The sequence below is a fragment of the Podarcis erhardii genome (assembly GCF_964252035.2).
Source record: "Podarcis erhardii genome assembly, chromosome: 2".
Taxonomy (NCBI): domain Eukaryota; kingdom Metazoa; phylum Chordata; class Lepidosauria; order Squamata; family Lacertidae; genus Podarcis; species Podarcis erhardii.
In genome coordinates, this window is record NC_138498.1 from 126,279,130 (window position 1) to 126,306,007 (window position 26,878).

The window sequence follows — 26,878 nt, forward strand, 5'->3', positions numbered from 1 at the left end:
TCCGCAGCGTGGGGAGCCCTGCAGGAGCCATAGCCCCACTGCGACCCTCTCCCGGCTGGAGAGGTGACGCGCGGCTATGGCAGCAGCCTTTCCGCTGCTCCCTGACCTGCTCTTTGGGGCTGGTGGTGGGCTTCCAGGTGGTGGGGCAGGTCGAAAGGAACCTGAAGCCTGGAGAGTGAGAGGGGTCAGTGCACACCGACTTCCAAGGTAGCCGCCTGAACACACCTTAAATGGCACCTTGTTTTAGAGTGGGAAAACAAGAGGGGGAAATTCTCCCCCTCTCTGCACAGTGCCTCCTGCCGCTTCACTGAAGGGGTGCTGGGCAGAGAGGGGGAGAAATTTTTTTCTTGTTCTCCCCCCTCTAAAACAAGGTACGTCCTATTGTCCGGTGCGTCCTATGGTGCAAAAAATAGGGTATATCTTTTTGGCACTTCTTAAAGGAAACTGCATCACTTATTACCAGTATTGTTTGGAATTAAAGCAGCATTTATCTTCACTGCTGTTATTCTTCCTAATAAGGAGAGATTCATTCTTCCCCATATTTCTTGTTGTCGTTTAGTCGTTTAGTCATGTCCGACTCTTCGTGACCCCCTGGACCAGAGCACACCAGGCACTCCTGTCTTCCACTGCCTCCCGCAGTTCGGTCAAACTCATGCTGGTAGCTTTGAGAACACTAGATTCCTTTTTATCTCATTCCAACATTTTTCATAATTGTCTTTGTAAATATTGATATTTCTGCTTGTGAGACAAATTCCTAAATATTTAACTTTTTGTGGGTTTCTATTTCTGTAACTTGAGAAATGATTTTTTGTCTACTTCTTCTAAATTTTTAACTAATAATCTGGTTTTACTTTTCTTTAGTTTGAATACTGCTACTTGCCCAAACTCCTGGATTTTTTCTATAACTTTTGGAAGAGACTCTTTAGGCTCTTCTACCGTAATTACAAGATCGCCTGCATAGCCTTTCAATTTATATGATTCCTTTAATGCAGGGGGGGGGGGAAAGGAGGGGACGGAGCTGAGTCCCATTTGGCCAGCCCTGATTTAATGGAGGGGGGGGCATGTCTTCTTCACCTTCTTCTTTGCTGCTATATATCCATTTATTTCCAATTGTCAAAAGGGACTAAAATCTATAAAATTCATAGAAAATCAACGTGCCAAATTTGCTCAATTTCTCTAGGACTCCATGACACCTCCCCTGTCCTCCATAATCCCTCGAGCAAGGTGTCAAGGCCCTAATCCTGTCAAATCACTCTGCCAAGCCTTTCCTCCGGGCAATGCCAGGTGGCAGACTATGCGTACATGGACCATTGTCTTCTCATCACCGGTACTCAGGAAGTGTTTATCTGCGCATATCTCCAACTCTGCATATTCCCCCCTCCCCCTCCATATGTTAATCATGTGTAACCCAACCTCTCTTTAATATATTCATGATGTAATCTGTGTCACCCAACCTCTCTTTAATGTATTCATGATGTAACTATGATGTATTTTGCACTGTATTATGGGACATGGAGGGAAGTTTCAAAAGCTAATGTCACCCCTTTCTCGCTGTTCAATCTCGCCTTGAACCTGTTGCGCAATAAACCTGGACCCTTTTGGACCTCCGGCCATCTTCTGGGCGGTAATCGAACGCTCCAAGAGTTCAGCCGGGGAGCAAAGAGGAATCCAGCCGGCTTATTCATCGATCCCGGGATCATCCTAGAAGACGCGTGAGTAAAAGGAAAAAGGAAAATCCAGTGCACTGGTGGGAAGGGGGGTGGAAATCTCCTGGCAACTGAATTCTCTGCCCTCCTCTCTATCGCTCCTTCTTACCTTTCTCTTGGTCCGGTTAGTGAGAGAGACCGTGGACGGCCACTCGACCCGAAAGGGGGGTTCTGAGCTCTATCTCTTTCTCTTGAAAACCCTTCAGCCAGCCGCACCAATTGGGAGCCCAAAAGTAAGACGGAGAGAGCCGACTTGAAAGACAGCCGACTCTCCGCAACGGGCATCTCAGTTGAAAGCAAGGGGTTGGAGCTCTCTTTCCGAACTTCCCTAGCGCCTGGCAAGGGGGCAGGAAGGGGTCTGGCTTTCTATCAATAATCCCAGCCTCACCGGCCGGTGCCATGTAACACGTGTATCGTGCGTGAGCCCGCTTCCGATAGCAAGGGGGATCTTCGGTTCAAACTCTATCCAGGGATCACCTGATCTGGCACCGCATGGCGCGGGCGTTCAGTAGGGCCCCTTTTCCTGAGATTGTGACGATAGGTAGGAGGTTGCCAGGAGGGATAGCCCATGACGAATTGGGCGGGATCAGCAGAGTGGAAAGGAACCCCAAGTTATGGAATAGGAAATAAGGAAAGGAATAGAAAAGGAAACCAGATAGTTAGAGCTCACTAAAACCGCTAGGAAGTTGCCAAGCGACAAGAGATAGAAAACCCTCCCTAAATAAACCCCTGTACGAGTTACCTAAATCCTTACCAACCCCTCTCTTTTCCCTTCTCTCTACCCAGACAAGCGTGAATCATAATATGGGTACCCAGGCTTCCAAGGACGAGTGGGCTCACTCTGGGAGGAAGGCTTCCAGAAAGCCATCCCAGTCCCAGAGGGACCCTGACTCCCCTCTTGAATTTGTTATCACCAATTGGAAGTCAATTCCTGGCCATAAATTGTTGTCGAAACAAAAACTAGAGGACCTCTGCACAGAGACCTGGCCCGCCAGTACTGCCTCTGCCAAACCAGAACTACGTTGGCCAACAAGAGGCTCGTTTAATGAAGACCGCCTGAAACACCTAAGAAAATACCTGTGCTGGTCCCAGGGGGAAGGTTACCGTTGGTGTAGTCAAAGTTCGGTCCTGGGTCAATAGCCTGGAAACAGTTCCGAAGGAGCGGGGCGAGGTCCAAAGCAGGAAGCCGGGCGGGGACAGGAACACTGGAGGAACGGGACTGGATGCTGGCCGAAACAACTCTTCATCGATGTTGCTCCTGCAACCTGGGATCGGGCTGACTGGCCTTTATCTTCTATGAGGCCAGGGGCGGTCCCGGCCCCCAGGAGACCCGCCTCTCCTGGCCTTAAGGCGAGCACTCCTCCTGGGAGAAACCAGTTCCCTTCGCCTCCCTGCCCTGAGTCTCTGCAGTTCAGGAGAGGCTAAAGGGTTACTGGACCCAGGGGGAGACTCACCTGCAGGCACTGAGTCCTCAACCACCTCTGGAGCCAGAGTGGAATCACCTGATGCCTGCTCCTGAGGATCTGGCACAGGTGCAGGCGCTTCAGAATCAAGGCCCTGCCCCAGTTCAGCCGGCCCTGGAGGCGGGGACTCCTGTGCAGGCTGGGATTCCTCTGGTTCAGCCTCTGAATCGGAATCCCAGGCCATCACAATACCTGATGGAAGAAAAACACCGTCAGTTAGAGTATTTGACCGCCTTTGAGACGGTCAAAGGACTACTCCAAGCCTCGAAGGGAGCCCCATCTTATCAGCTGCCCATATTAAATCCCGGAAGGCAGCCTCTGCCCCCCCCCCACGAGGGACACCCCGCAGACGACTCTATGGAACAAGCCCTGATCCCCTTTTACTATAGAGAACCGACACCACCCGCCCCTAGCGACAACTTGGATAGCGGCGAGGAAGCAGGGGAAGAAGGAGCACTGGGGGGGGGGCAGGAATCAGAGACTTACACGATTACAAGCCAGAACAAATAAGAACCCCACCCCAGAGCACTGTAGTCCTGCAGAAAACCCCATAGAAAAACCCAGAGAAACCCCGGGGACTTCTAGTCAAGCGAGTCCTACAGCGGTCCAGATGCCCCTAAGGGCCTTGCCAATTCCACCTCTCCAACCCGATGGAACCCCCCGGATGGTCTACACGCACCAACCCTTTTATACAGCTGACCTAGTAACCTGGTCAAATCAAATGCCTTCTCTGAGGGATGATCCGGATAAGTGCCATCGCCAAGTCAGCGCTATTTTTTCCACCCACAAGCCCACTTGGCCAGATGTCCACGTCCTTTTGAACGCCCTCTTTAACGAAGCCGAAAAGGTGGACATTCTGGCCAAAGCTGGAGAGGCCATAGAACTCCTGGACTATCAGAGAGGACGTCCCGAAGGGTTAGAGGCCCTCTCAGCTCAATGCTTACGTATAGAACCAACCTGGGACTACAACACCACCAACGGGATCTGGTGCTTAAATTTATTTAAGAAAGCAATTTTGGACGGCATAAAAGCTGCTGGACAGCGTACCGTCAATTGGACGAAGGTCCAAACAGTACTGCAAGGACCAAACGAGCACCCATCGGATTATTACACCAGGCTGGTATCAGCTATCAAAACATGGGGGGGGGGGGATAGACCCGGAGAACTCCCAGCATGAAGTTATCGTAAAGGCCTTTTTAAAGGACCAAGCCAGCCCAGATATCAGAAAAGCCCTAAACCTCCAAATAGGATATGACGGGAAGAGTATTAGCAAAATCCTATCTATAGCCAAATCGGTTTACAATTCCCGAGATGAAAGGAAGCGAAAGGAGACCAAACCTGAAATTGAACAGATCTTAGCACTGAGCATGGAACCTAGCCCCAGCCGGGGCAGAGGCTTCGGCCGAGGAAGAGGGGTCCGGGGAGGAGGACCCCCCCAATGCCTACAGGCAGTGGGGACCCACCACCAGAGGATGTTTCCACTGTCAGGAAGAGGGACACATAAAAAGGTTCTGTCAAGAATTTAAATATTTTTATGATAAAACCAACTATCCTCCTTTCCCATCATGTCCCAATATGACCCAGGGATATGGGAACCAGCCACCTACAGCCTATGCTCTGCAAGTGCCCCCGAATTCACTACCCCAAAGCCAACGACCCCAACCGGGTCCACGGACTCAAATGCCCACCATAATGCCCGCCATAAATCCACCTACTCCCTGGTGGCCCGCTGGAATGCGGAGTTAAAAAGGGCTATCGACTGTCTGGCTCCGAAGCGCCCTCTCCGATTGCATGGAGCCCGGACAGCCCCGTGGTTTTCTTTGGAGCTGAGGGCGATGAAACAATCGCTGAGACGGCTAGAGCGTCGGTGGCAAAAAACTCACTCCGAATCTGACCGGACACAGGTTAGAGCTCAACGTCGAGCCTACCAAGTGGCGCTAGCGACGGCAAATAAGACTTTCTTCACCGCCTCTATTGCATCTGCAGAAAATAGTAGCAGGAGACTCTTTCAGGTGGTTCGCAATTTAACGGAACCACCTTTACCACCGGGGCCTTGTAAAGACCCCAAGATCTCCTGCAACGATTTTGCAAAGTTTTTTGCAGATAAAATCACTCATATTCGGAAGGAGCTAGACACCACCGTGGGAGCAGGGCTGGGGCGGGAGAGTGCTAGAGCTCTGTCTGGTCAAGTTGCATGGAATCGATTTCAATCCATTACCCCCGAGGATGTGGACAGGCTGCTTGGACGCGTGAAACCAACCACCTGTCTCCTGGATCCTTGCCCATCCTGGCTAATAAAAGCAAGCCGGGAAGGGCTGGGCAATGGGCTATGTGGGGTGGTGAATGCTTCCCTCTGTGAGGGAACATTCCCAGATCCGCTGAAAGAGGCGGTCATTAAACCGCTTCTTAAAAAAACCATCTTTAGACCCGGCCAGTATGGCCAACTATCGCCCAGTCTCAAATCTTCCATTCTTGGGCAAGGTGATTGAGCGCGTGGTTGCTGAACAACTCCAGGCACGTCTGGAAGATGCGGACCATTTGGATCCCTTCCAATTGGGATTCAGGCCTCATCATGGGACTGAAACTGCCTTGGTCACACTGGTTGATGATCTCCGGCGAGCTAGGGACAAAGGTGAGAGTTGTTTCCTAGTTCTGCTGGATCACTCAGCGGCCTTTGATACAATCGACCATAACATCCTTCTGGACCGTCTAGAGGGGCTGGGAGCTGGGGGCACTGTTATACAGTGGTTTCGCTCCTTCCTCCTGGGCCGTGTTCAGAAAGTGGTGGTGGGGGATGTTATACAGTGGTTTCGCTCCTTCCTCCTGGGCCGTGTTCAGAAAATGGTGGTGGGGGGTGAGTGTTCAGACCCCTGGGCCCTCACTTGTGGGGTGCCTCAGGGTTCCGTCCTCTCCCCCATGCTTTTTAACATCTATATGAAGCCGCTGGGAGAGATCATCAGGGGGTTTGGACTGGGTGTCCATCAATATGCAGATGATACCCAGCTCTACCTCTCTTTCAAATCAGAACCAGTGTGAAGGCGGTGAAGGTCCTGTGTGAATGTCTGGAGGCGGTTGGAGGACAGATGGCGGCTAATGGATTGAGGCTGAATCCTGACAAGACAGAAGTACTGTTTTGGGGGGACAGGGGGCGGGCTGGTGTGGAGGACTCCCTGGTCCTGAATAGGGTAACTGTGCCCCTGAAGGACCAGGTGCGCAGCCTGGGAGTCATTTTGGAGTCACAGCTGTCCATGGAGGCGCAGGTCAATTCTGTATCCAGGGCAGCTGTCTACCAGCTCCATCTGGTACGCAGGATGAGACCCTCCCTGCCCGCAGACTGTCTCGCCAGAGTGGTACATGCTCTGGTTATCTCCCGCTTGGACTACTGCAATGCGCTCTACGTGGGGCTACCTTTGAAGGTGACTCGGAAAATACAACTAATCCAGAATGCGGCAGCCAGACTGGTGACTGGGGGCAGCCGCCGAGACCACATAACACCGGTCTTGAAAGACCTACATTGGCTCCCAGTACATTTCCAAGCACAATTCAAAGTGTTGGTGCTGACCTTTAAAGCCCTAAACGGCCTCGGCCCAGTATACCTGAAGGAGCGTCTCCACCCCCATCGTTCTGCCCAGACGCTGTGGTTCAGCACTGAGGGCCTTCTGGCGGTTCCCTCATTGCAAGAAGCAAAGCTACAGGGAACCAGGCAGAGGGCCTTCTCGGTAGTGGCGCCTGCCCTGTGGAACGCCCTCCCATCACATGTCAAAGCGATAAATAACTACCTGACATTCAGAAGACATCTTAAGGCAGCCCTGTTCAGGGAAGTTTTTTAATCTGTGATATTTTAGTGTATTTTTGGTTTCTATGGAAGCCGCCCAGAGTGGCTGGGGAAACCCAGCCAGATGGGCGGGGTACAAATAAATTATTATTATTATTATTATTATTATTATTATTATTATTACTACTACTACTCACCCTTGGACTAATGCCACTGCTCCTCCCTTACACCCGCCAAATCAACCACCCCCTGACGACCAGGAGACATATTGACAACTAAAAGGGGATCCAACCCAACCCAAGCATTTGTCCCGTCCTGGCATTATCACCAGAAGACCCTGTTTGTACTATCGAGATCGACCCAGGAGCCACATACTCCACCTTAACCGACAGCCACCTGGAACCAGGGTCTGAGACCAGGAAGGTCATGGGACTGGATGGGATACCCCGCACTTGCCCACTCTCACAACCGGCTAAAGTCACTCTCGGACCCCTACTGGCGGAGCATACTTTCCTCCTAACTAGCAGTCCTGTAAACCTCCTTGGCAGAGATCTGCTCTGTAAACTAAATGCCACAATAAAATGTTCCGGGGATGGCATCTACTTGTATATGCCTGAAGACTCTGTCCCCGCATGCCAGGGCATGATACAGGAAGCGAAATCAGACCGCCAATTTCCCGAACTCCCTCCTGAACTAGAGAATGAACTACCCCCTTCATTATGGGGCACAGAATCAACCTCCGTAGGACTTCATCCCTCCATCTTTCCCAACATCACGTTCTTTTCCAGGGAGTCTTCTCTTCTCATGAGGTGACCAAAGTACTGGAGACTCAGCTTCAGGATCTGTCCTTCCACTGAGCACTCAGGGCTGGTTTCCTCCAGAATGGAGAGGTTTGATCTTCTTGCAGTCTATTGAAAAGCATCAATTCTTCGGTGATCAGCCTTCTTGATGGTCCAGCTCTCACTTCCATACATCACTACTGGGAAAACCATAGCTTTAACTATACGGATTCTGTCGGCAAGGTGATGTCACTGCTTTTTAAGATGCTGTCCAGCTTTGTCATTGCTCTTCTCCCAAGGAGCAGGCGTCTTTTAATTTCGTGACTGCTGTCACCACCTGCAGTGATCATGGAGCCCAAGAAAGTAAAACCTCTCACTGCCTCCATTTCTTGCCCTTCTATTTGCCAGGAGGTGATGGACCCTCACTAACTCAGGCTGCAGGTTGCTCAGGTCAACTGCATACAGGCCCAGACAGGGGGGGGGGTTAACCAAAACTCCTCCAGTCCCCTAGCAGGAGATTCTTCCTGAGCCTCCCCTCTGGGAAACTGGTTTCACAAGTATTGACAGCTCCTCTCCCCCCCCCCCTTGAGTTGGAAGGTCCGTCATTCCTGCACTCATTTTACCAGGCGAATCCAGTGGGTAGTTTCTTAACGGGAGAGGGGCAGCCTGAAAGACCTAGACTGGCTCCCAGTACATTTCCAAGCACAATTCAAAGTCTTGGTGTTGACCTTGAAAGCCCTAAATGGCCTCGGTCCAGTATACCTGAAGGAGCGTCTCCACCCCCATCGTTCTACCCGGACACTGAGGTCCAGCTCCAAGGGCCTTCTGGCGGTTCCCTCCCTGCGAGAAGTGAGGGTACAGGGAACCAGGCAGAGGGCCTTCTCGGTGGTGGCACCCGCCCTGTGGAACGCCCTCCCACCAGATGTCAAAGAGAAAAACAACTACCTGAAGTCTTTTAATGGGGGGGGGAGGGGGGCTGGTGCTTGAAGCGGGGCTTGGCTGTTGGGGGGCTTAGCTCAGCAATGCAGCAGTTGCTCTGCATGCAGAAGGACCCCGGTTGAGTGCTTGGCCTGCAGAAGGAGGCCCAGAAGGAGACCCCAGGGAGACTCCCCGTGAGGAGGAGAGGCAGTTGGGGGGAGGGGGCCGGGTCCCCATGGAGCCCCCAGAGCAGGAGGCCAGAGGCAGCGCCGTCCCGTCTCCTTCCCCTCCGGACACAGGGAGGGGCTGCTCTACTTTCGTAGCTCTAGGGACGCGCGCGTCTCAAAAGGAGCCGGAAGTGTCGCCGCGAAAGGCGCCGGAAGTTTCCAGACCGGAAGAGGAGGAGGGGCGTCGCTGAAGAGCCCCCCCCCCGTCGCCGCCGCCCCCCTTTCTATTGCAGACCAGGAAAGCGGACTAATCTGGAGCCAGGGAGGCGGAGGACCAAGAGGTAAAGAGGGAGGGAGAGGAGGGGGGGAAATAGAGGGGGAGGGGGATAAGGGGAGACCCCCCCCGTAAGGAAAGCGCCCTCCCTGGGGCCCGTCGACAGGGGCCCCGATCCAGGCCCCGACCCAGGGGGGAAGGGGGGACCCAACACCTGCAGGGATCTACACCTGGCAAGATCTCCTGGGCAGCAGCAGCAGCACCGCCAGACTCCCCTTTCTCTTTCCTGGGGGGCCGAGAGATGCTCAGCTGCCCTGCCCCCCCTGGACGCCCCAAGCAGGGCTGGGGGTGGGGCTGAGGCCCCCCATTCTCCCGGCTTCCCCCTGGCAGGAATCCCTGGGGTCGTGGGGCGCCTGGCTGGGGAAAGGGAGAGAGGGAGCCCATGGAAGGGTTAATGGAAGGGGGAGGAGCCTCGACAGAGACCCCTCCCCTTCCATCACATCTTATTCCCCAGCCTCCCTGCTGGCAGTCCCAGATCATCATTGCCATACAGGATTTCCCTGAATTCCACCATTTGCTAGCCAAGCCCAAACCCAAAAGTCCCACTGAGATGATGATTGATAATATTGTCATTTATCCATTTTAGACCCCTAAGTAGTAGCAATTGCAAGGACATTGTGCTGCTCTCCTCTGTACAGTTCCACCCCTATTTCAGACCTTGTGGCCGATTTAAATGTTTAGCTGCTGATAACATGGCAACGTTTAGCAGGTGATATTGGAGGTTTAGCTGGTAATAAACCACAAGTGATATTGTGAGTTTTGGTAATGATAACATTACGATCTTTATCTGCTAATAGCCCTGCAACATTTAGCAGGTGATATTGTGAGGTTTAGCTGCTACTAACATTACAGCGTTTAGCTGGTAAGTTATTGCAATGTTGAAAAGCAGGTGTTGCCTAGCCCTTGCACACATTGTGATTCGTAATATATTGCCAGCTCAGTATTAGGAAACAGTTATCACAATGTAAACTTCAAGCCAGTCTTGGACTATATACCAATATATCGCCCAGCTCTAATCATGACCTATATTTCTGACCCAGTGTACCATTGCTGATTTTACCAGTTTGTCCCCAGGAATCCCTGGGGTCGTGGGGCGCCTGGCTGGGTCCCTTTTGGGTGGGGAAACGGAGAGAGGGAGTCCATGGAAGGGTTAAAGGAAGGGAGAGGAGCCTCGACAGAGACGCCTCCCCTTCCAGCACCCCTGACCCCCACCCCATCACCCAGCCTCCCTGCTGAGGGTGTTGGCTGTCCCAGATCATCTGTATTCACTAGGACTCATCTCCATACTTTGGATTGTCCTGAATACCACCATTTGGTAGCCTAGCGCAAACCCAAAAGTCCTGCTAGGATGCATCTTGGCTTCCCTGCTGATGAAACTGAGTGTGTGATGATTGATAATATTTTCATTTATCCGTTTCAGACCCCTAAGTAGTAGCAGCTGCCAGGACATTGTCCTGTTCGCCTCTGTATAGTTCCATCCTTATTTCAGACATTGTGGTAGATTGCAATCAGGGTGGATTTGATATAAGTCAAATTGATTTCAATCACAATTTACGGTAAATCACTAGTCAGTATGATTCTATTTAAATCAAAAATTTCTGATTTGGTTACACTATTAGAAGTACATAGACAGATAATTATGAAATCATTCTGAGGTTTAATAAGTTTACTGTCTATATTTGGACAACATTTCCTTAATAACAACTTAAACAATTTATTTAACTAAAACAATAATATTATAGCATGTTGGTAAAAATATTTTTTAAATAAAAAACAACAACCAAGCAGGCTGAGTTTTAGCGCACATGAAAAACTCAGAACTTAAGCATTTCACCACCTCCACTACCAGCCACCCCTTTGGATTGGCTTTTGCATCCAGGTGCCTATTCTGTACAGTTAAGTGTTAGTGCGGTTGTTGGAACCCAGTGGGATTGGGAAGAAGTTGCCAGCCCTGAAGAGCCTTCAGCGCTTGCCTCAACTCTGACTTGCACAATTATTACACAAAGACCCCAAGATGTGTGGAGTATTCTGCTCACAAGGTTGCACTTTCATTTTTACTGCTTCACACTTAGCTACTTGTGCAGATCTCTTCCACTGCAAACCATCTGTTCATTGAACAGTTTGTTCTGGGGATAAGCTTTCGTGTGCATGCACACTTCTTCAGATTGGACAGTCTTCTACCTGAAATTTGAGAAACACTTTCTCTTTACTCTCAATAATATCTCTTTCAAACTGAACTTTCAGTCCAAAAACCTCTCCCTTTATCTTGTCCAAACAAGATGATTTGATGGTATTGAAACCAATCCGCCACCACACCTCCCACCTCATCCTGTTTATTCAGTTTTATTTTTTCTTCCGAAAAGTCCAAAAGATCTCTGTAAGTTGCCCATTGCTTCTTCCGTATTGCATTTTTTAAAAAGTTGATGCTTTTGTGGGTTGGAGCCAAAGAGGTGTTTTTCTTTCCAGCAGATTATTATATTTATCCCATACTGTAAAAAGGATTTTCTGAATAACCTGATTCATAGAGCTCCTGTGTGTTTTAGTTTTATCCTGCTATAAATAAGCGTGCCAACCAAACATATTCTTACGACCTTTGTTCTAAGAAAAAAAACCTGGTCTTTCCCCTTATGGGGTATCCAAGAGCCCATCTAGTCCTTAGGTGGGTTCCATATAGGTAGGAGAAAATAACAGAGGCCAACCAGAGTATATGGAGAAGCAAAGCGGCTAGTAAGCCGGATCTTTATTGCAACAGTGTCCCCCCTCCTCACCACAACCAGGAGGGAGGTGTGCAAGGCCTTATATAGTCTTTTGAAATTGCCCACCCAAGACCCCCCCCCAAATATCATACAGAAGGAGACTGTCTACAGCAGGAATAGATCACAGGAGGCGGTCTACAGCAGAAATCCTGTCCCCAAGGATACCTGTTAATGGTCACTAACTTCATTATCTGGGCAGCCTGGCCATTCTTTTGTGATGGTAAATACTTTAGTTCCTGAATCCAGGTCACAGGCCCACCCTGTTCATCCCTCCTTAAGGCAGTATTTGTAAGCACAAAGACAATGGGAAGGCTTCCATTTGCCTCCTTTACTGCAGAGGAATATTTGAGTACGTTTCTGAGCACAATTCAAAGTCTTGGTGCTGACCTTTCAAGCCCTAAACGGCCTCAGTTCTGTATACCTGAATAACTTGTGTGTTATAATGGAGATATGTTATAAGATAGTCTCAGTGTATTTTAGAAAGGGAGTTATGTGAAGGGTTTTTTGTGTTTTATCCGTGTTTCTGTGTAAATACTGTGTGTCAGACTGAGAATGTCATCACGAAGATATAGGAAAGGGTCACCTGCTTCTGAGCATCAGAAATGAGCATGGAAAGAGTTAATATCATTAACCTACCGGAATCTGCCCCCTCCCTTTGTAACAAGCAGCTGTAGTTGGGATTTAATATCAGCTCATGAAAAGTTGGGCACATGACCCAGAAAGCTGCCTGGCTCCCTCCGTCTGAAGGCGGAGATATGCTCCACACACCATAGTCAAATTCGGCTGGACTTGCCATGGGAACGCAGAAGGGGCAAGCAAGGAAGGGGGAGACGGCCAAAGAAACCTGCTCTACCACAAGTGCCCCCCCCCCGCCAATTCCGTAACATTAGCAAAGCGCAAGTTCAAACACCACCCCTATTTAATTTTTTTTTAATGATATTTATTAAAGTTTAAACAATTACAAAAAGCAAAAATGAACATACCACATTAAACAAAAACCAAACAATACACCACAATATAAAAAAAGAAAAAAAGACAGAAAAATAAAACCCTTTAAATAAAAAAGAAATTAAAAAAAGAAAAAGCATCATATTTCCTTTATGTTCTTTCATTAGCTTGTTTCCTTGACCTCCTCACACCTCCCTTTTTTTGTATTCTAGATCAATTATCCATTTCAGCAAATTCTTTCCTTCTTTTTAAATATTTTATCCTGTAATTTATCCTAGTATAATATAGTCTTACTTTTCCTCCTCTCACCGATTAACAATCAGTTATTCCCAACTCCTTTATATCAATCCTGCTAAAATCACATAAGCATTCCAACATCCTTCTAACCGTTATTAGTTTTACCATGTTTCTGCTAAGAATTTGCGTTACTTTATTTAACCTTATCATACCGTAAAAAACCTTGAGGCTTAAAACTTAATGCTTATTTATACATGATTCCATATAACATTTCTACTAAAGCCAAACAGTTTCATTCCAACATTTTCCCTAATATTCATTAATTTTCCACTGATTCCCCAAATTAAAATTTTTCTTTATAGATTTTCCAATTTTCCTCCAACGTCCCTTTTTCCTGGTCTCGGGTTATGTCCGTCCTTACTGTCCAATCCATCTTAGTCCATCAACCTGGTAGTCTTATGTCCGAGGCCCTTAAATCGCTTCCATGCCCCTTCTGCAGATCTTCTTCTTGTTGTTTATACTCATTGAGGAGTAGATCTCTGGGGAATTTCAACCCATAATTATGTCCATCTCCCCTCATCAAACCTTCCCCTTCCCCACAGTCCCACTCCCCACAGTCATCAATATAATCCAAAGAATATTTAGCAACATATTTCAAAGTCCCTCCAAGTTTAAGAGCCTCCTCAGCTCCAAACTCCTGCCCCATTCCAAATTCACTCTTCCAAAACAACGGCTTATGCTCTTGCAGGGCCTCGGATCTCTCCATTTGTATTGCTTGAGGTGCCGTCGCTACCTCCTCCGTTGTCATTTGCCCTTGCATTTGCACAGTCGAACCAATTTTCTGAGTTGGTCCCTGTATAATTTCTGGGTCAATATTCCCTGTTTGTTCACATTCCCTGACAACAACAGTCATCAAATCCAACTTCTCATTCATCAAATCCATCTTCTTATGCAGCTGCTCCAGCAAAGCACTCGTCTTGCAAAAAACAAGCACCAGAGCTTCCTTCACACACATTTTTATTCAAGGTCACAGTCTGTTTCCACGATCTTAATCTTGCAGCTGTGAAATCCTCAAGTAAACTGCAGCAACAATTTGACAAGCTCCCTCTAGAGGAGACAATTTCTATTTGTAACCGTCTTTTCAAAGCATAACAAAAAATTCCTTCTAGTAGCACCTTAAAGACCAACTAAGTTAGTTCTAGGTATGAGCTTTCGTGTGCATGCACACTTCTTCAGATACACAATTTTCCTGCAACGTCCCTTTTTCGTGTGCATGCACACGAAAGCTCATACCTAGAACTAACTTAGTTGGTCTTTAAGGTGCTACTGGAAGGAATTTTTTGTTTTGACTATGGCAGACCAACACGGCTACCTATCTGTAACTTTTCAAAGCATATCCAACAAAAGAAAGTTACTTTCAATTTTCAAGTATTTTGTTTCTTTAGAATGCAAAAGGCAACATTGGAATCAATTTGTTTCTCTTTTTTGGCTATCTGTCAAAATGTTCCATTCGCAGCCAATGGACGTCTCAGACAATTTCTGTCTCTGACCCCCGTTCCCAGGTTTGAAACGGTGGAAACTTATTTTTCTTTGCTCCCTCTCCTGCAGGCTTAAACGGTCAAATTGGGGATTTTGGTGGTTACAAAAGAAAGAAATTTCGACCTTTGCAAAACAATTTCCTAAGCTATTAGCTTACAAGATTTTTGCTTCAGACTATTTACAAAAAGCAGAAGGCGGACTTCCTGTTTTGAACCTTCTCGCTTCGATGCCAAATTAGGGTATTTCTTGATCCAATTTTCCGTTTCTACTCACGGGTACTTGTTTAGAGTCCAATTGTCAACAGGAAAAAGTCAGCACTCTCCGGCAATGGGTATGCAGCTTCCCTCCGTGAAAGTAGCAATCAGTTCGCAGCACTGCGCCGCTCACCCTATTTCGCTCCGGAGCCCCAAAATGGGGTTCCCTGCGAATAGGGGAGGTGCTCCTGGGGCACTGTCGAACCCCACATTCCCAGGCTTCCTCCACCTGGGGTTTCTAGCGGGTCCCCGCCTTCGCCGCGGCGGGAGGACCCAGTTTCCCCGGAGCCCGTTCCTCCGGTCGGAGGAACTCCGCCATTCGCCGATGGCGCTAACCCGGAAGTCCCAAACACCACCCCTATTTAAAAGAGGCCCCCGTAATGACGACACTGGTCTGCCCTTTACGGTTGCTGTAAGTTACTCTTCCAAGTCCCAAAAGCGTGTAGCAACTCCGGTCTATTTTGCAGGGCTGTTGTAACGGGGACACCCTACGCCACCGCCCAGGGCAGCCCAAAGTGACGTATAACCAATCGATGTTGTTGTTGTTGTTGTGTTCCACGGTGAGACTCCAAGGTCTTCTGTGCCATGTTTCCTGTGCAGTGGATGTTCAGGTTGCGAACGTAATCTGTACGGGAGGCAGATTCACAACCCGCAGCGCCGGGTCTGCGCATGTGTGGGTTGCAATTCGGTGCTTCTGCATATGCGCAAAGCGTGATTTAGCGGTTCTGCACATGCGCAAGGGCTGAAACCTGGAATTAACCTGTTCTGGTACTTCTGGGTTCGGCGTTGTGCACAACCCGAAGACACACAACACGAAGCGTCTGTAACCCGAGGTATAACTGTATTTTGGAAGGCAGCGAGAAGGCTGTTCTCAGGGCCTGCTCCACCGTGAGGGAAACTGAGGCAGCCCCCTCAGGCAGCAGATGCAGGGAGGGGCAAGGAGGGGACGGAGCTGAGTCCCATTTGGCCTGCCCTGATTTAACCCTCTATCCCAGGCATAGGCAACCTAAGGCCAATGGGAAAAACTTTAAAAAGTATAAGAACTCACATTAGGTAGTCAAAAAATAGTGATTTAAACAAAATGCTTATTAAAAAATAAGATAATCACCTTATTTTTCGCCCTATAGGACGCACCATCCCATAAGGCGCACCTAGTTTTTTGGGGGGGAAATAAAGGGGGAAAAATTATTCCCCCCCCCCAGGCACAGGGCTGGGGCGGGGGAAGCCCAAGCTTCCCCTGACCCCAGCCCCCAGAACAGGCAACTCTCTGCAAGCCGTGGGAGTCCAGCGCCGGGCTCCTGCGTCTTGCGGAGATTTGCACGAAGCCTGGAGAGCTCTTCAGCGAAAGCCTGCATTCGCCCCATAGGACACACATCATACCATCTCAATACCCTCTCTTTCATTCCCTTGTTTCATCGACCTCCTCTCACCTCCCATTTCTATAAATTATTTCAGCAAGTCCTTTCCATCTTTCTCTATTTTCTGTCATATAGTTATCTCAACATATTTTAACCTTATTTTCCATTAATACTAAAATACTTATTTATGCTTAATTCCTTATAACATTTTTACTAAAGCCATATAATTTCATTCCAACATTTTTCTAACACTCTTTCATTTTACATTACAGTGGTGCCTCGCAAGACGAAAAGGATCAGTTCCGCGAGTCTCTTCGTCTTGCAGTTTTTTTCATCTTGCGAAGCAAGCCCATTGACGGCTTAGCGGATTAGCGCTATTAGTGGCTTATCGGTTTAGCGGATAAGCGGCTTAGCGGCTTAGAAAAAGGGGGGGGAGGAAAAACCCCCGCAGGAACTCGCAAGACATTTTCGTCTTGTGAAGCAAGCCCATAGGAAATTCGTTTTGTGAAGCACCTTCAAAACGGAAAACTCTTTTGTCTAGCGAGTTTTCCGTCTTGCGAGGCATTCGTCTTGTGGGGCACCACTGTATTTCCATAGATAAACTTTAAACCTTTCCCAATCTTCTTCCACTGTCTCCTCTCCCTGGTCTCGGACCCTGCCAGTCATCTCCGTCAATTCCATATAGTCCATCAACCTGGTGATCTTCTGTCCGAGGCTCTTAACTCTTTTCCAAGTCCCTTCTGCAAGTCTTCTTCATATTTATACATGCACTTTGCTTTGTCTTCTGCTGATCTTGTTCTTATTTTCCTTCCTTTGATGCTGCAGAGTAGATCTCGGGGAAATTCCCACCTAGCAATGTTTTTATTCCTTCTCGACAGCTCAGCCAAATCTCCATAGTTAAAACTAAGATCCCAAAGATATTTCAGGACGTATTTCAAAGTTCTTCTAAATCTGGAGGTCCCCACAACTCCAATCTCCTCCTGACCCAAGTCCAGGTCCCAGAGGTCAATAAATCCCTGCATGAAGGGATCTATCCAACTTTCCTTCTCCAGTCCAAGCAGGGCTCCAATCCTCAAAATTTGACTTTCCCTAAATCCAATTATAAAAGGCATCAACTTATAGTCATCAAATTACATCTGTAAGGCTGGGGCTCTCTCCCTGTCCACTTGTGCTATTTTAGGTTCAACAACGACAACTTTCTCCCCCGCCTTCTCTACAATTTGCCATGTCAAAGTAGATCCCTGTATCGATTCCTGAATAGTTTCTGTATTAATGTTCGCTTTTTGTCCAAAATTAGTCACTTTTTGTCCCAAGTTATCAATTTTTATAGTCATCACATCCGTCTTCTTATGGAGCTGTTCCAGTGAGTCATTTATCTTACATAATGCAACCACTAAGGCTTCTTCTGTCAACATTCTTAACAATCCAAGGTCAGTCCCAGATTCTCACAGTTTTTTATCTTGCAGCTGGAGATCCCCCCAGCTCAACTCATGCAACAATTTCAAAAGCTTCTTCTAGAGGGAAACAATTTCGATTTGTATCAATCCTTTTCCCCTTCATGGATCACTGCCTTGCCATGGCGAAGGGGCTTGAAGAACTCAGAGAAGCTATGAACTATGCCGAGCAGGGCACCCAAGATGAACAGGTCATAGTGGAGAGTTTTGACCCAACGTGATCCACCTGGAGGAGGAACCGGAAAGCCACTCCAGTATCCCTGCCAAGAAAACTCCATGGACAAAGACAACAGGCATATAAAAGTTATGACACTGGAAGATGAGCCCCTCAGGTCGGAAGGCGTCCAACATGCTACTGGGGAAGAGCGGAGGACAAGTACAAGTAGATCCAGAGCTGATGAAGCGGCTGGGCCAAAGCCGAAAGGACGCTCAGTTGCGGATATGCATGGAAGCGAAAGGAAAGTCCAATGCTGTAAAGAAAAACATTGCATAGGAACCTGGAATGTAAGAACCATGAACCTGGGTAAGTTGGATGTGGTCAAAAATGAGATGGCAAGAATAAATATTGACATCCTGGGCATCAGTGAGCTAAAATGGACGGGAATGGGCGAATTTAGTTCGGATGACCATCTTATCTACTACTGTGGGCAAGAAACCCGCAAAAGAAATGGAGTGGCCCTCATAGTCAACAAAAGAGTGGCGAAAGCTGTACTGGGATGCAATCTCAAAAATGATAGAATGATATCGATACGAATCCAAGGCAGACCTTTTAACATAACAGTAATCCAAGTTTATGCACCAACTACTGGTGCGGAAGAAACTGAAATTGACCAATTCTATGAAGACTTACCGGGACGCAGGTGGCGCTGTGGGTTAAAGCCTCAGCGCCTAGGACTTGCCGATCGAAAGGTCGGCGGTTCGAATCCCTGCAGCGGGGTGCGCTCCCGCTGCTCGGTCCCAGCGCCTGCCAACCTAGCAGTTCGAAAGCACCTCCGGGTGCAAGTAGATAAATAGGGACTGCTTACCAGCGGGAAGGTAAACGGCGTTTCCGTGTGCAGCTCTGGCTCGCCAGATGCAGCTTTGTCATGCTGGCCACATCACCCGGAAGTGTCTCCGGACAGCGCTGGCCCCTGGCCTCTTAAGTGAGATGGGCGCACAACCCCAGAGTCTGTCAAGACTGGCCCGTACGGGCAGGGGTACCTTTACCTTTACCTTTTTATGAAGACTTACAACACCTTATAGAAGTGACACCAAAGAAGGATGTTCTTCTCATTATAGGAGATTGGAATGCTAAAGTAGGGAACCAAGAGATAAAAGGAACAACTGGCAAGTTTGGCCTTGGAGAGCAAAATGAAGCAGGGCAAAGGCTAATAGAGTTCTGTCAAGAGAACAAGCTGGTCATCACAAACACACTTTTCCAACAACACAAGAGACGACTCTACACGTGGACATCACCAGATGGGCAGCATCGAAATCAGATTGATTATATTCTCTTCAGCCAAAGATGGAGAAGCTCGATACAGTCAGCAAAAACAAGACCTGGAGCTGACTGTGGCTCAGATCATCAGCTTCTTATAGCAATATTCAAGCTTAAACTGAAGAAAGTAGGAAAAACCACTGGGCCGGTAAGATACAATCTAAATCTAATCCCTTATGAATACACAGTGGAAGTGAGGAACAGGTTTAAGGATTTAGATCTGCTGGACAGAGTGCCTGAAGAACTAAGGATGGAGGCTCGCAACATTATACAGGAGGCAGCAATGAAAACCATCCCAATGAAAAGGAAATGCAAGAAAGCAAAGTGGCTGTCCAACGAGGCCTTACAAATAGCAGGGGAGAGAAAGCAAGCAAAATGTGAGGGAGATAGAGAAAGATACAGGAAATTGAATGCAGGTTTCCAAAAAATAGCAAGGAGAGATAAGAAGGCCTTCTTAAATGAGCAAAACAATAATAAATAGAGGAAAACAACAGAATGGGAAGAACCAGAGATCTGTTCAAGAAAATTGGAGATATGAAAGGAACTTTTCGTTCAAAGATTACCATAATAAAGGACAAAAGTGGTAAGGACCTAACAGAAGCAGAAGACATCAAGAAGAGGTGGCAAGAATACACAGAGGAATTATACCAGAAAGATATGGATGTCTCGTACACCCCAGGTAGTGGGGTTGCTGACCTTGAGCCAGACATCCTGGAGAGTGAAGTTAAATGGGCCTTAGAAAGCACTGCAAATAACAAGGCTAGTGGAAGTGATGGTATTCCAGCTGAACTATTTAAAATTTTAAAAGATGATGCTGTTAAGGTGCTACACTCAATATGCCAGCAAGTTTGGAAAACTCAGCAGTGACCAGAGGATTAGAGAAGATCAGTCTACATCCCAATCCCAAAGAAGGGCAGTGCCAAAGAATGCTCCAACTACCGCACAATTGCACTCATTTCACACGCTAGCAAGGTTATGCTTAAAATTCTACAAGGAAGGCTCAAGCAGTATGTGGACCGAGAACTCCCAGAAGTGCAAGCTGGATTTCGGAGGGGCAGAGGAACCAGAGACCAAATTGCAAACATGCGCTGGATTATGAAGAAAGCTAGAGAGTTCCAGAAAGACATCTACTTCTGCTTCATTGACTATGCAAAAGCCTTTGACTGTGTCGACCACAGCAAACTATGGCAAGCTCTTAAAGAAATGGGAGTGCCTGATCACCTCATCTGTCTCCTGAGAAATCTCTATGTGGGACAAGAAGCTACAGTTAGAACTGGATATGGAACAACTGATTGGTTCCAAATTGGGAAAGGAGTACGACATGGCTGTATATTGTCTCCCTGCTTATTTAACTTATATGCAGAATTCATCATGCGAAAGGCTGGGCTGGATGAATCTGAAGCCGGAATTAAGATTGCCGGAAGAAATATCAACAACCTCAGATATGCAGATGACACAACCTTGATGGCAGAAAGTGAGGAGGAATTAAAGAAGCTTTTATTGAGGGTGAAAGAGGAGAGCGCAAAATATGGTCTGAAGCTCAACATCAAAAAAACGAAGATCATGGCCACTGGTCCCATCACCTCCTGGCAAATAGAAGGAGAAGAAATGAAGGCAGTGAGAGATTTTACTTTCTTGGGCTCCATGATCACTGCAGATGGTGACAGCAGCCACGAAATTAAGAGACGCCTGCTTCTTGGGAGGAAAGCAATGACAAACCTAGACAGCATCTTAAAAAGTAGAGACATCACCTTGCCAACAAAGGTCCGTATAGTAAAAGCTATGGTTTTCCCAGTAGTGATGTATGGAGCTGGACCATAAAGAAGGCAGATCGCCGAAGAATTGATTCCTTTGAATTATGGTGCTGGAGGAGACTCTTGAGAGTCCCATGGACTGCAAGAAGAACAAACCGATCCATTCTTAAGGAAATCAGCCCTGAGTGCTCACTGGAAGGACAGATCGTGAAGCTGAGGCTCCAATACTTTGGCCACCTCATGAGAAGAGAAGACTCCCTGGAAAAGACCCTGATGTTGGGAAAGATGGAGGGCACAAGGAGAAGGGGACGACAGAGGACGAGATGGTTGGATAGTGTCTTCGAAGCTACAAACATGAGTCTGACCAAACTGCGGGAGGCAGTGGAAGACAGGAGGGTCTGGCGTGCTCTGGTCCATGGGGTCACGAAGAGTCGGACACGACTAAACGACTAAACAACAACAACAACAATCAATCCTTTTAAGCACAGTTCAAACAATAAAGTTAGTTTCAATTTTCAGTTACTTTTACTCCTTTTTAAACGCAGAGGGAGACAATGGAAACAATGTATTTCTCTTATTTAACTAGCTGTCAACGAACAATCTATTCACATTCAATGGGCAATTCCAAAACGTCGATCTTACTAGCAGCCCGTTTCCAGGTTCAGAGCAGTGGTAATTTGACTTTCTTCACTCTCTCCTGCAGGCTTACACGGTCCAAAATTTCCCCCCTCTTCTCCTGCTTCCAAGGGGGGTTTAGTGATTTTAACCGATGGAGGTTTAATCCTTTACGGAAGGCTTTCCAAGACTTTAGCTTGCAGCCTCTTTGCTTCAGTCTATTTACAAAAAGGGGAGGCGGACTTCCTGTTTGAAACCTCCCCGTTTCGGTGCCAAATTAAGACGTTTAAAGATCCAATTTTCTGTTCTACTCACGGGTAGTTGTTTTAGAATCAAATTGTCCACAGGAAAAAGTCAGCGCTCTCCGGCAACAGCAATGCGGCTTCACTCCGTGAAAGAAGCAGTCAATTCGAAGCACCACGCCACTCACCCCACGTCGCTCCGGATCCCTGAAAACAGGTTTCCCCGCGAGTAGAGGAGGTGCAAAAGGTGCCAGCCGAATCCCACATTCACAGGCTTCTCCCGCCTGTGATTTTTAGTGGATCTCCGCCTTCGCCGTGGCGGCTAGACCCAGATTTCCACAAAGCAAGTTCCTCTCGATCAGAGGAATTCAGCCATTACTGGAGGCGCTAACCCTTAGTGTATCAAAGTGCGCCAACGGACATTTTTCAAAAATCTAACAATTGTTAATAAAGCCACTGAACTTATTTGAAAATCACCTGTAATCCTGATTACTGAGTGGAATAACTTTCCTTTGGTATTTTTAAATCTTAACTAAATGACGTAAAAATGTGTTGGAACACTTACATTTCACATAATTTTTAGTTGGTCGTGCTAAAAACACACCTATTCTCTTCAAACGCCAACGGCTAACTGGCAGCCAGCGCAGTCGCAACTGTTCTACTCACACATGCATAGGCACATTTGGGTGACAGGAATATCATTTCTTGATATTGAAATATTATTGTTGTGTCAATGTCCCCTTGCGTCAATGTGCCCCACCTCCCCCATTCCGCATTTTCAGAGGAGGTGGAAGAAGGGGAAAGTGTCCCCCCCCCCAGATAAGACTCCCATCCTCCCTGGCCATGGGCCATCCTTGCTTGGGCAAGTGGTGCTTTGAGTCCAACCACATCTGGAGGGCCAGAGGTGCCTCAACTCAGCACAGAAGGTTCCTCTAGGGATCAGTGTTACTTGGGAGTTGGTGGAACTGGATCTTAAGGGTTCTTGAGACATTTCCAAAGGATTGTGATTGGTATCCAGACCCTAACACTATAAAGCCAAGGTGTCCCCACTGAGCAGTTTATCAACCCTTCTGGCCGCTGGGGAAGACCTTCTGAAGGAAGTGGTTTGCCCCCAATGTTAATTCCTTCCTTCCTCCACTGCTGCTGCCCACACTAAAGGAATGTCTGGATGAAATCCCAGGGATGCTTGGCTCCTATTACAAAGAGATCCAGTTGATATTCTAGAATAAATTGTGGCTAAGATTCTGAGTCACAATCATGGCTGAGAAATACAGCCAGGGAATATGAAACTGATTTGAAGATTGGTTTCTTCTTTACACTTCATTATTATTATTATTATTATTATTATTATTATTATTATTATTATTATTTTACATTACATTCAGGAGGACACACCACTGGTTTCATCTTCTTTCTTTTCTTTCCAACAAGCAGTGTTATTCACCTTTAATACTCACCTATTTCAGTGTCACACATATTTTTATCTTGTGATATTCAGATGAAGAGAGGTATAACAATTTAATGTATTTTTGGTTTCTATGGAAGCCGCCCAGAGTGGCTGGGAAAACCCAGCCAGATGGGCGGGGTACAAATAATAAATAATAATAATAATAATAATAATTATTATTATTATTATTATTATTATTATTATATTTAATAAATAATTCCCAGTTGGAGCAGAGCTAGATTATCCAGAAGCCCTTGGCCACCCAGAGCAAAGGAGGAAGAACAGTGAGAGAGGCCTGGACAGGGAATCTCTGCTAAGATAAGCCAGTGTCAGGAGGCAGGTGCGAGACGCAGTGGCATATAATTATTATAAATCCTAATTGGGGCGGGTGTCTCAATCTGGCCTTCCCAGCGGTCAGGTTCCAGCTGCTTTCCTTCTGCATCTCCAGCTCTCTCCATTCCATAATGCAAGGCTGAGAGATGGAGGTCCAACCCCAAGAACATTCTCCAACTGAGCACTCCTTCAACCGACCACAAGCACCAAGCCTTGTCACTAAACTTATATACGGGTCTCCCAAAATGGTCAGTATGGACCTCCCGAGGCCAAAGGGACTGTGCAGGTGAATAATAAAGATCTAGAGGTCGAAGGGGACAAAATGTGGCCCAAGGGATGGAGGATTATAGTGCAGCGGATGAAGAACTTCATGATGAACTTAGGACCCTGATGAATATTGGCCAGGTTCATGGAACATAGAGCAGCTCCCTTTCTTGTGAGAAACCACTTTTTATCAAACGTAAAGCCCACAGTTCAACCGTATTCTAATATAATACTGCTTCATTAACAATAATTAAGGGTTATAAAAGGCTGATGATGCATGACCATTATTTGACATTATTTCATTTGCCTAAAAATTTGGAGAGATTGTAAAAGACTTTAAAATAAGAGCAGGTGCTAATTGTAATACTACTTTGTTCTCTTCCTAGAAAACAAATAGGATTTTCTCCCCACCCCATCGAAAGAAGACAATGGAGAAGGCAGTCAGAATTCTGGTGGGCCATGTCCAATGGAACTAAAGAAGAAACCATTTAAATAAATGGAGTGTGAAAAGAGAGAACATAAACAATTTGAAAGTATGGAGTGTGGAAGGAGCTTCACTGACAGTGGAAACCTTAGAAAACATCAATGGACTCACACAGGGGAGAAACCATTTAAATGCATGGAATGTGGAAAGAGTTTCAGTCAGAGTGGAGACCTTAGAATTCATCAACGGACTCACACGGGGGAGAAACCATTTAAATGCATGGACTGTGGAAAGAGCTTCACTACTAGCGGAAGCCTTAGAATTCATCAACGGATTCACACGGGGAAGAAACCATTTAAATGCTTGGAGTGTGGAAAGAGCTTCAGTCAGAGTGGACACCTTAGAATTCATCAACGGAGTCACACTGGGGAGAAACCTTTTAAATGCATGGAGTGTGGAAAGAGCTTCACTGAGAGTGGAAAACTTAGAATTCATCAACGGAGTCACACAGGGGAGAAATCATTTAAATGCATGGAGTGTGGAAAGAGCTTCAGTCAGAGTGGACACCTTAGAATTCATCAACGGAGTCACACTGGGGAGAAACCTTTTAAATGCATGGAGTGTGGAAAGAGCTTCACTGAGAGTGGAAAACTTAGAATTCATCAACGGAGTCACACAGGGGAGAAATCATTTAAATGCATGGAGTGTGGAAAGAGCTTCAGTCAGAGTGGAAGCCTTAGAAAACATCAACGAACTCACACGGGGGAGAAACCATTTAAATGCATAGAGTGTGGAAAGAGCTTCACTGAGAGTGAAAAACTTAGAATTCATCAACGGACTCACACGGGGGAGAAACCATTTAAATGCATGGAGTGTGGAAAGAGCTTCACTGAGAGTGGAAAACTTAGAATTCATCAACGGACTCACACGGGGGAGAAACCATTAAAATGCATGGAGTGTGGAAAGAGTTTCAGTCAGAGTGGAGACCTTAGAATTCATCAACGGACTCACACGGGGGAGAAACCATTTAAATGCTTGGAGTGTGGAAAGAGCTTCACTACTAGCGGAAGCCTTAGAATTCATCAACGGAGTCACACTGGGGAGAAACCATTTGAATGTATGGAGTGTGGAAAGAGCTTCACTACTAGCGGAAGCCTTAGAATTCATCAACGGAGTCACACTGGGGAGAAACCTTTTAAATGCATGGAGTGTGGAAAGAGCTTCACTGAGAGTGGAAAACTTAGAATTCATCAACGGAGTCACACAGGGGAGAAACCATTTAAATGCATGGAGTGTGGAAAGAGTTTCAGTCAGAGTGGAGACCTTAGAATTCATCAACGGAGTCACACAGGGGAGAAACCATTTAAATGCATGGAGTGTGGAAAGAGTTTCAGTCAGAGTGGAGACCTTAGAATTCATCAACGGAGTCACACGGGGGAGAAACCATTTAAATGCTTGGAGTGTGGAAAGAGCTTCACTACTAGCGGAAGCCTTAGAATTCATCAATGGAGTCACACAGGGGAGAAACCATTTCTGCTGCTCCAGAGAATCGGAGATGGAGCAATGGATCCAAACTACAAGAAAGAAGATTCCACCTAAACATTAGGAAGAACCTCCTGACAGTAAGAGCTGTTCGACAGTGGAATTTGCTGCCAAGGAGTGTGGTGGAGTCTCCTTCTTTGTTTTTCTTTTTTTAAAAATATTTTTTATTAACTGGCCAATCACATCAAATTAAATCACATCACATAAATTCCAAATTACAAAGCCAAATTTTTAAATTTTGTTGGGGGAACCCATACTTCAAGATCCAAAGGGGGATTCAGATCATCATCTTCTTACTGCGTTAATGTCCAAATCAGTCCCAATCAGTCCAGACAAAGTTCATAATTCTATCCAGTCTTATCTTGGTGTTTCCACATCATATCTTGTTCATATAATTTCTCTTTTTCCTTTACGATCTCTTCTGTTAGTCTCCTTAAGCCGATAAGCAAATATAATAATCCTGTGTGGATTTCCCATTTCTCCAAACTAAGCCCAGATGGTTTCCATATATCTCCTTCGTAGATAACATCGCTCTTTCCATCATAAATTAGGCATTTGTCGCTCTTAAGTCCCACCAAGAAGTTGATTTCTCTCTTTCTCCTCCCAGACCCAAGAGCTCCAACAATGCCTCCCAAAATGGCGACGGCATTTTTAACTGCGTCATTCCAAAACTCTTAGCTTTCCAGCTTCGTCTTGAGACATTGCTTTGGTTCGAAAGTTTATCCCCACACAGTCTTAAATCCACAGCTTAAGTCCTTAATTTCTGACTCATTAGGGGAGGGGATTCTTGTTTACTCACATAAAAAAAAGGAAAGGCAGGTTTTTCCCCCCTCAGTCATTTGTTGTACCGTATCTTGACGTATCTTCTCATATTTTATTCTTGTCTTGTTATCAGAGATCTCTTCTGTCAGCAGTCTTTACTCCCCCTTTTTCCTTGAAGTATGTGCAATTTATCTTGTCCAAATTGTTTCTTTTGAAGATTCTTGCAACTAGTGGCGCGAATCAGGGACGGCGTCCAGGAGTGCCGGAATCCCACAGGAGGGCTTTGTGCCTAGTGCCCCCACCCCCACAAATTCAGCTCCTACCTGTGTT

The 26,878-nt window shown here is 46.8% G+C and overlaps 1 protein-coding gene across 4 annotated transcripts; it reads left to right on the forward strand.

The window, feature by feature from the left end:
* Positions 1–8,870: 8,870 nt before the first annotated feature.
* On the forward strand, positions 8,871–26,843 carry LOC309334697 (uncharacterized protein). Of its 4 annotated transcripts, none has more exons than XM_081849272.1 (2): positions 8,871–9,149; positions 24,207–26,843. In XM_081849272.1, the coding sequence occupies exon 2, from the start codon at positions 24,317–24,319 to the stop codon at positions 25,841–25,843; it is 1,527 nt and encodes a 508-aa protein (XP_081705398.1). In that variant the 5' UTR covers positions 8,871–9,149; positions 24,207–24,316; the 3' UTR covers positions 25,844–26,843. The 4 variants fall into 4 exon arrangements, with proteins under 4 accessions (XP_081705398.1, XP_081705401.1, XP_081705399.1 ...); XM_081849275.1 differs by lacking the exon at positions 8,871–9,149 and adding an exon at positions 11,386–11,519; XM_081849273.1 differs by lacking the exon at positions 8,871–9,149 and adding an exon at positions 23,456–23,563.
* The last annotated feature ends 35 nt before the right edge of the window (positions 26,844–26,878 follow it).

Bases quoted from the DNA above. Each gene is read 5' to 3' on its own strand.
- LOC309334697 (XM_081849272.1), top strand. From the start codon at position 24,317: ATGGAGTGTGAAAAGAGAGAACATAAACAATTTGAAAGTATGGAGTGT.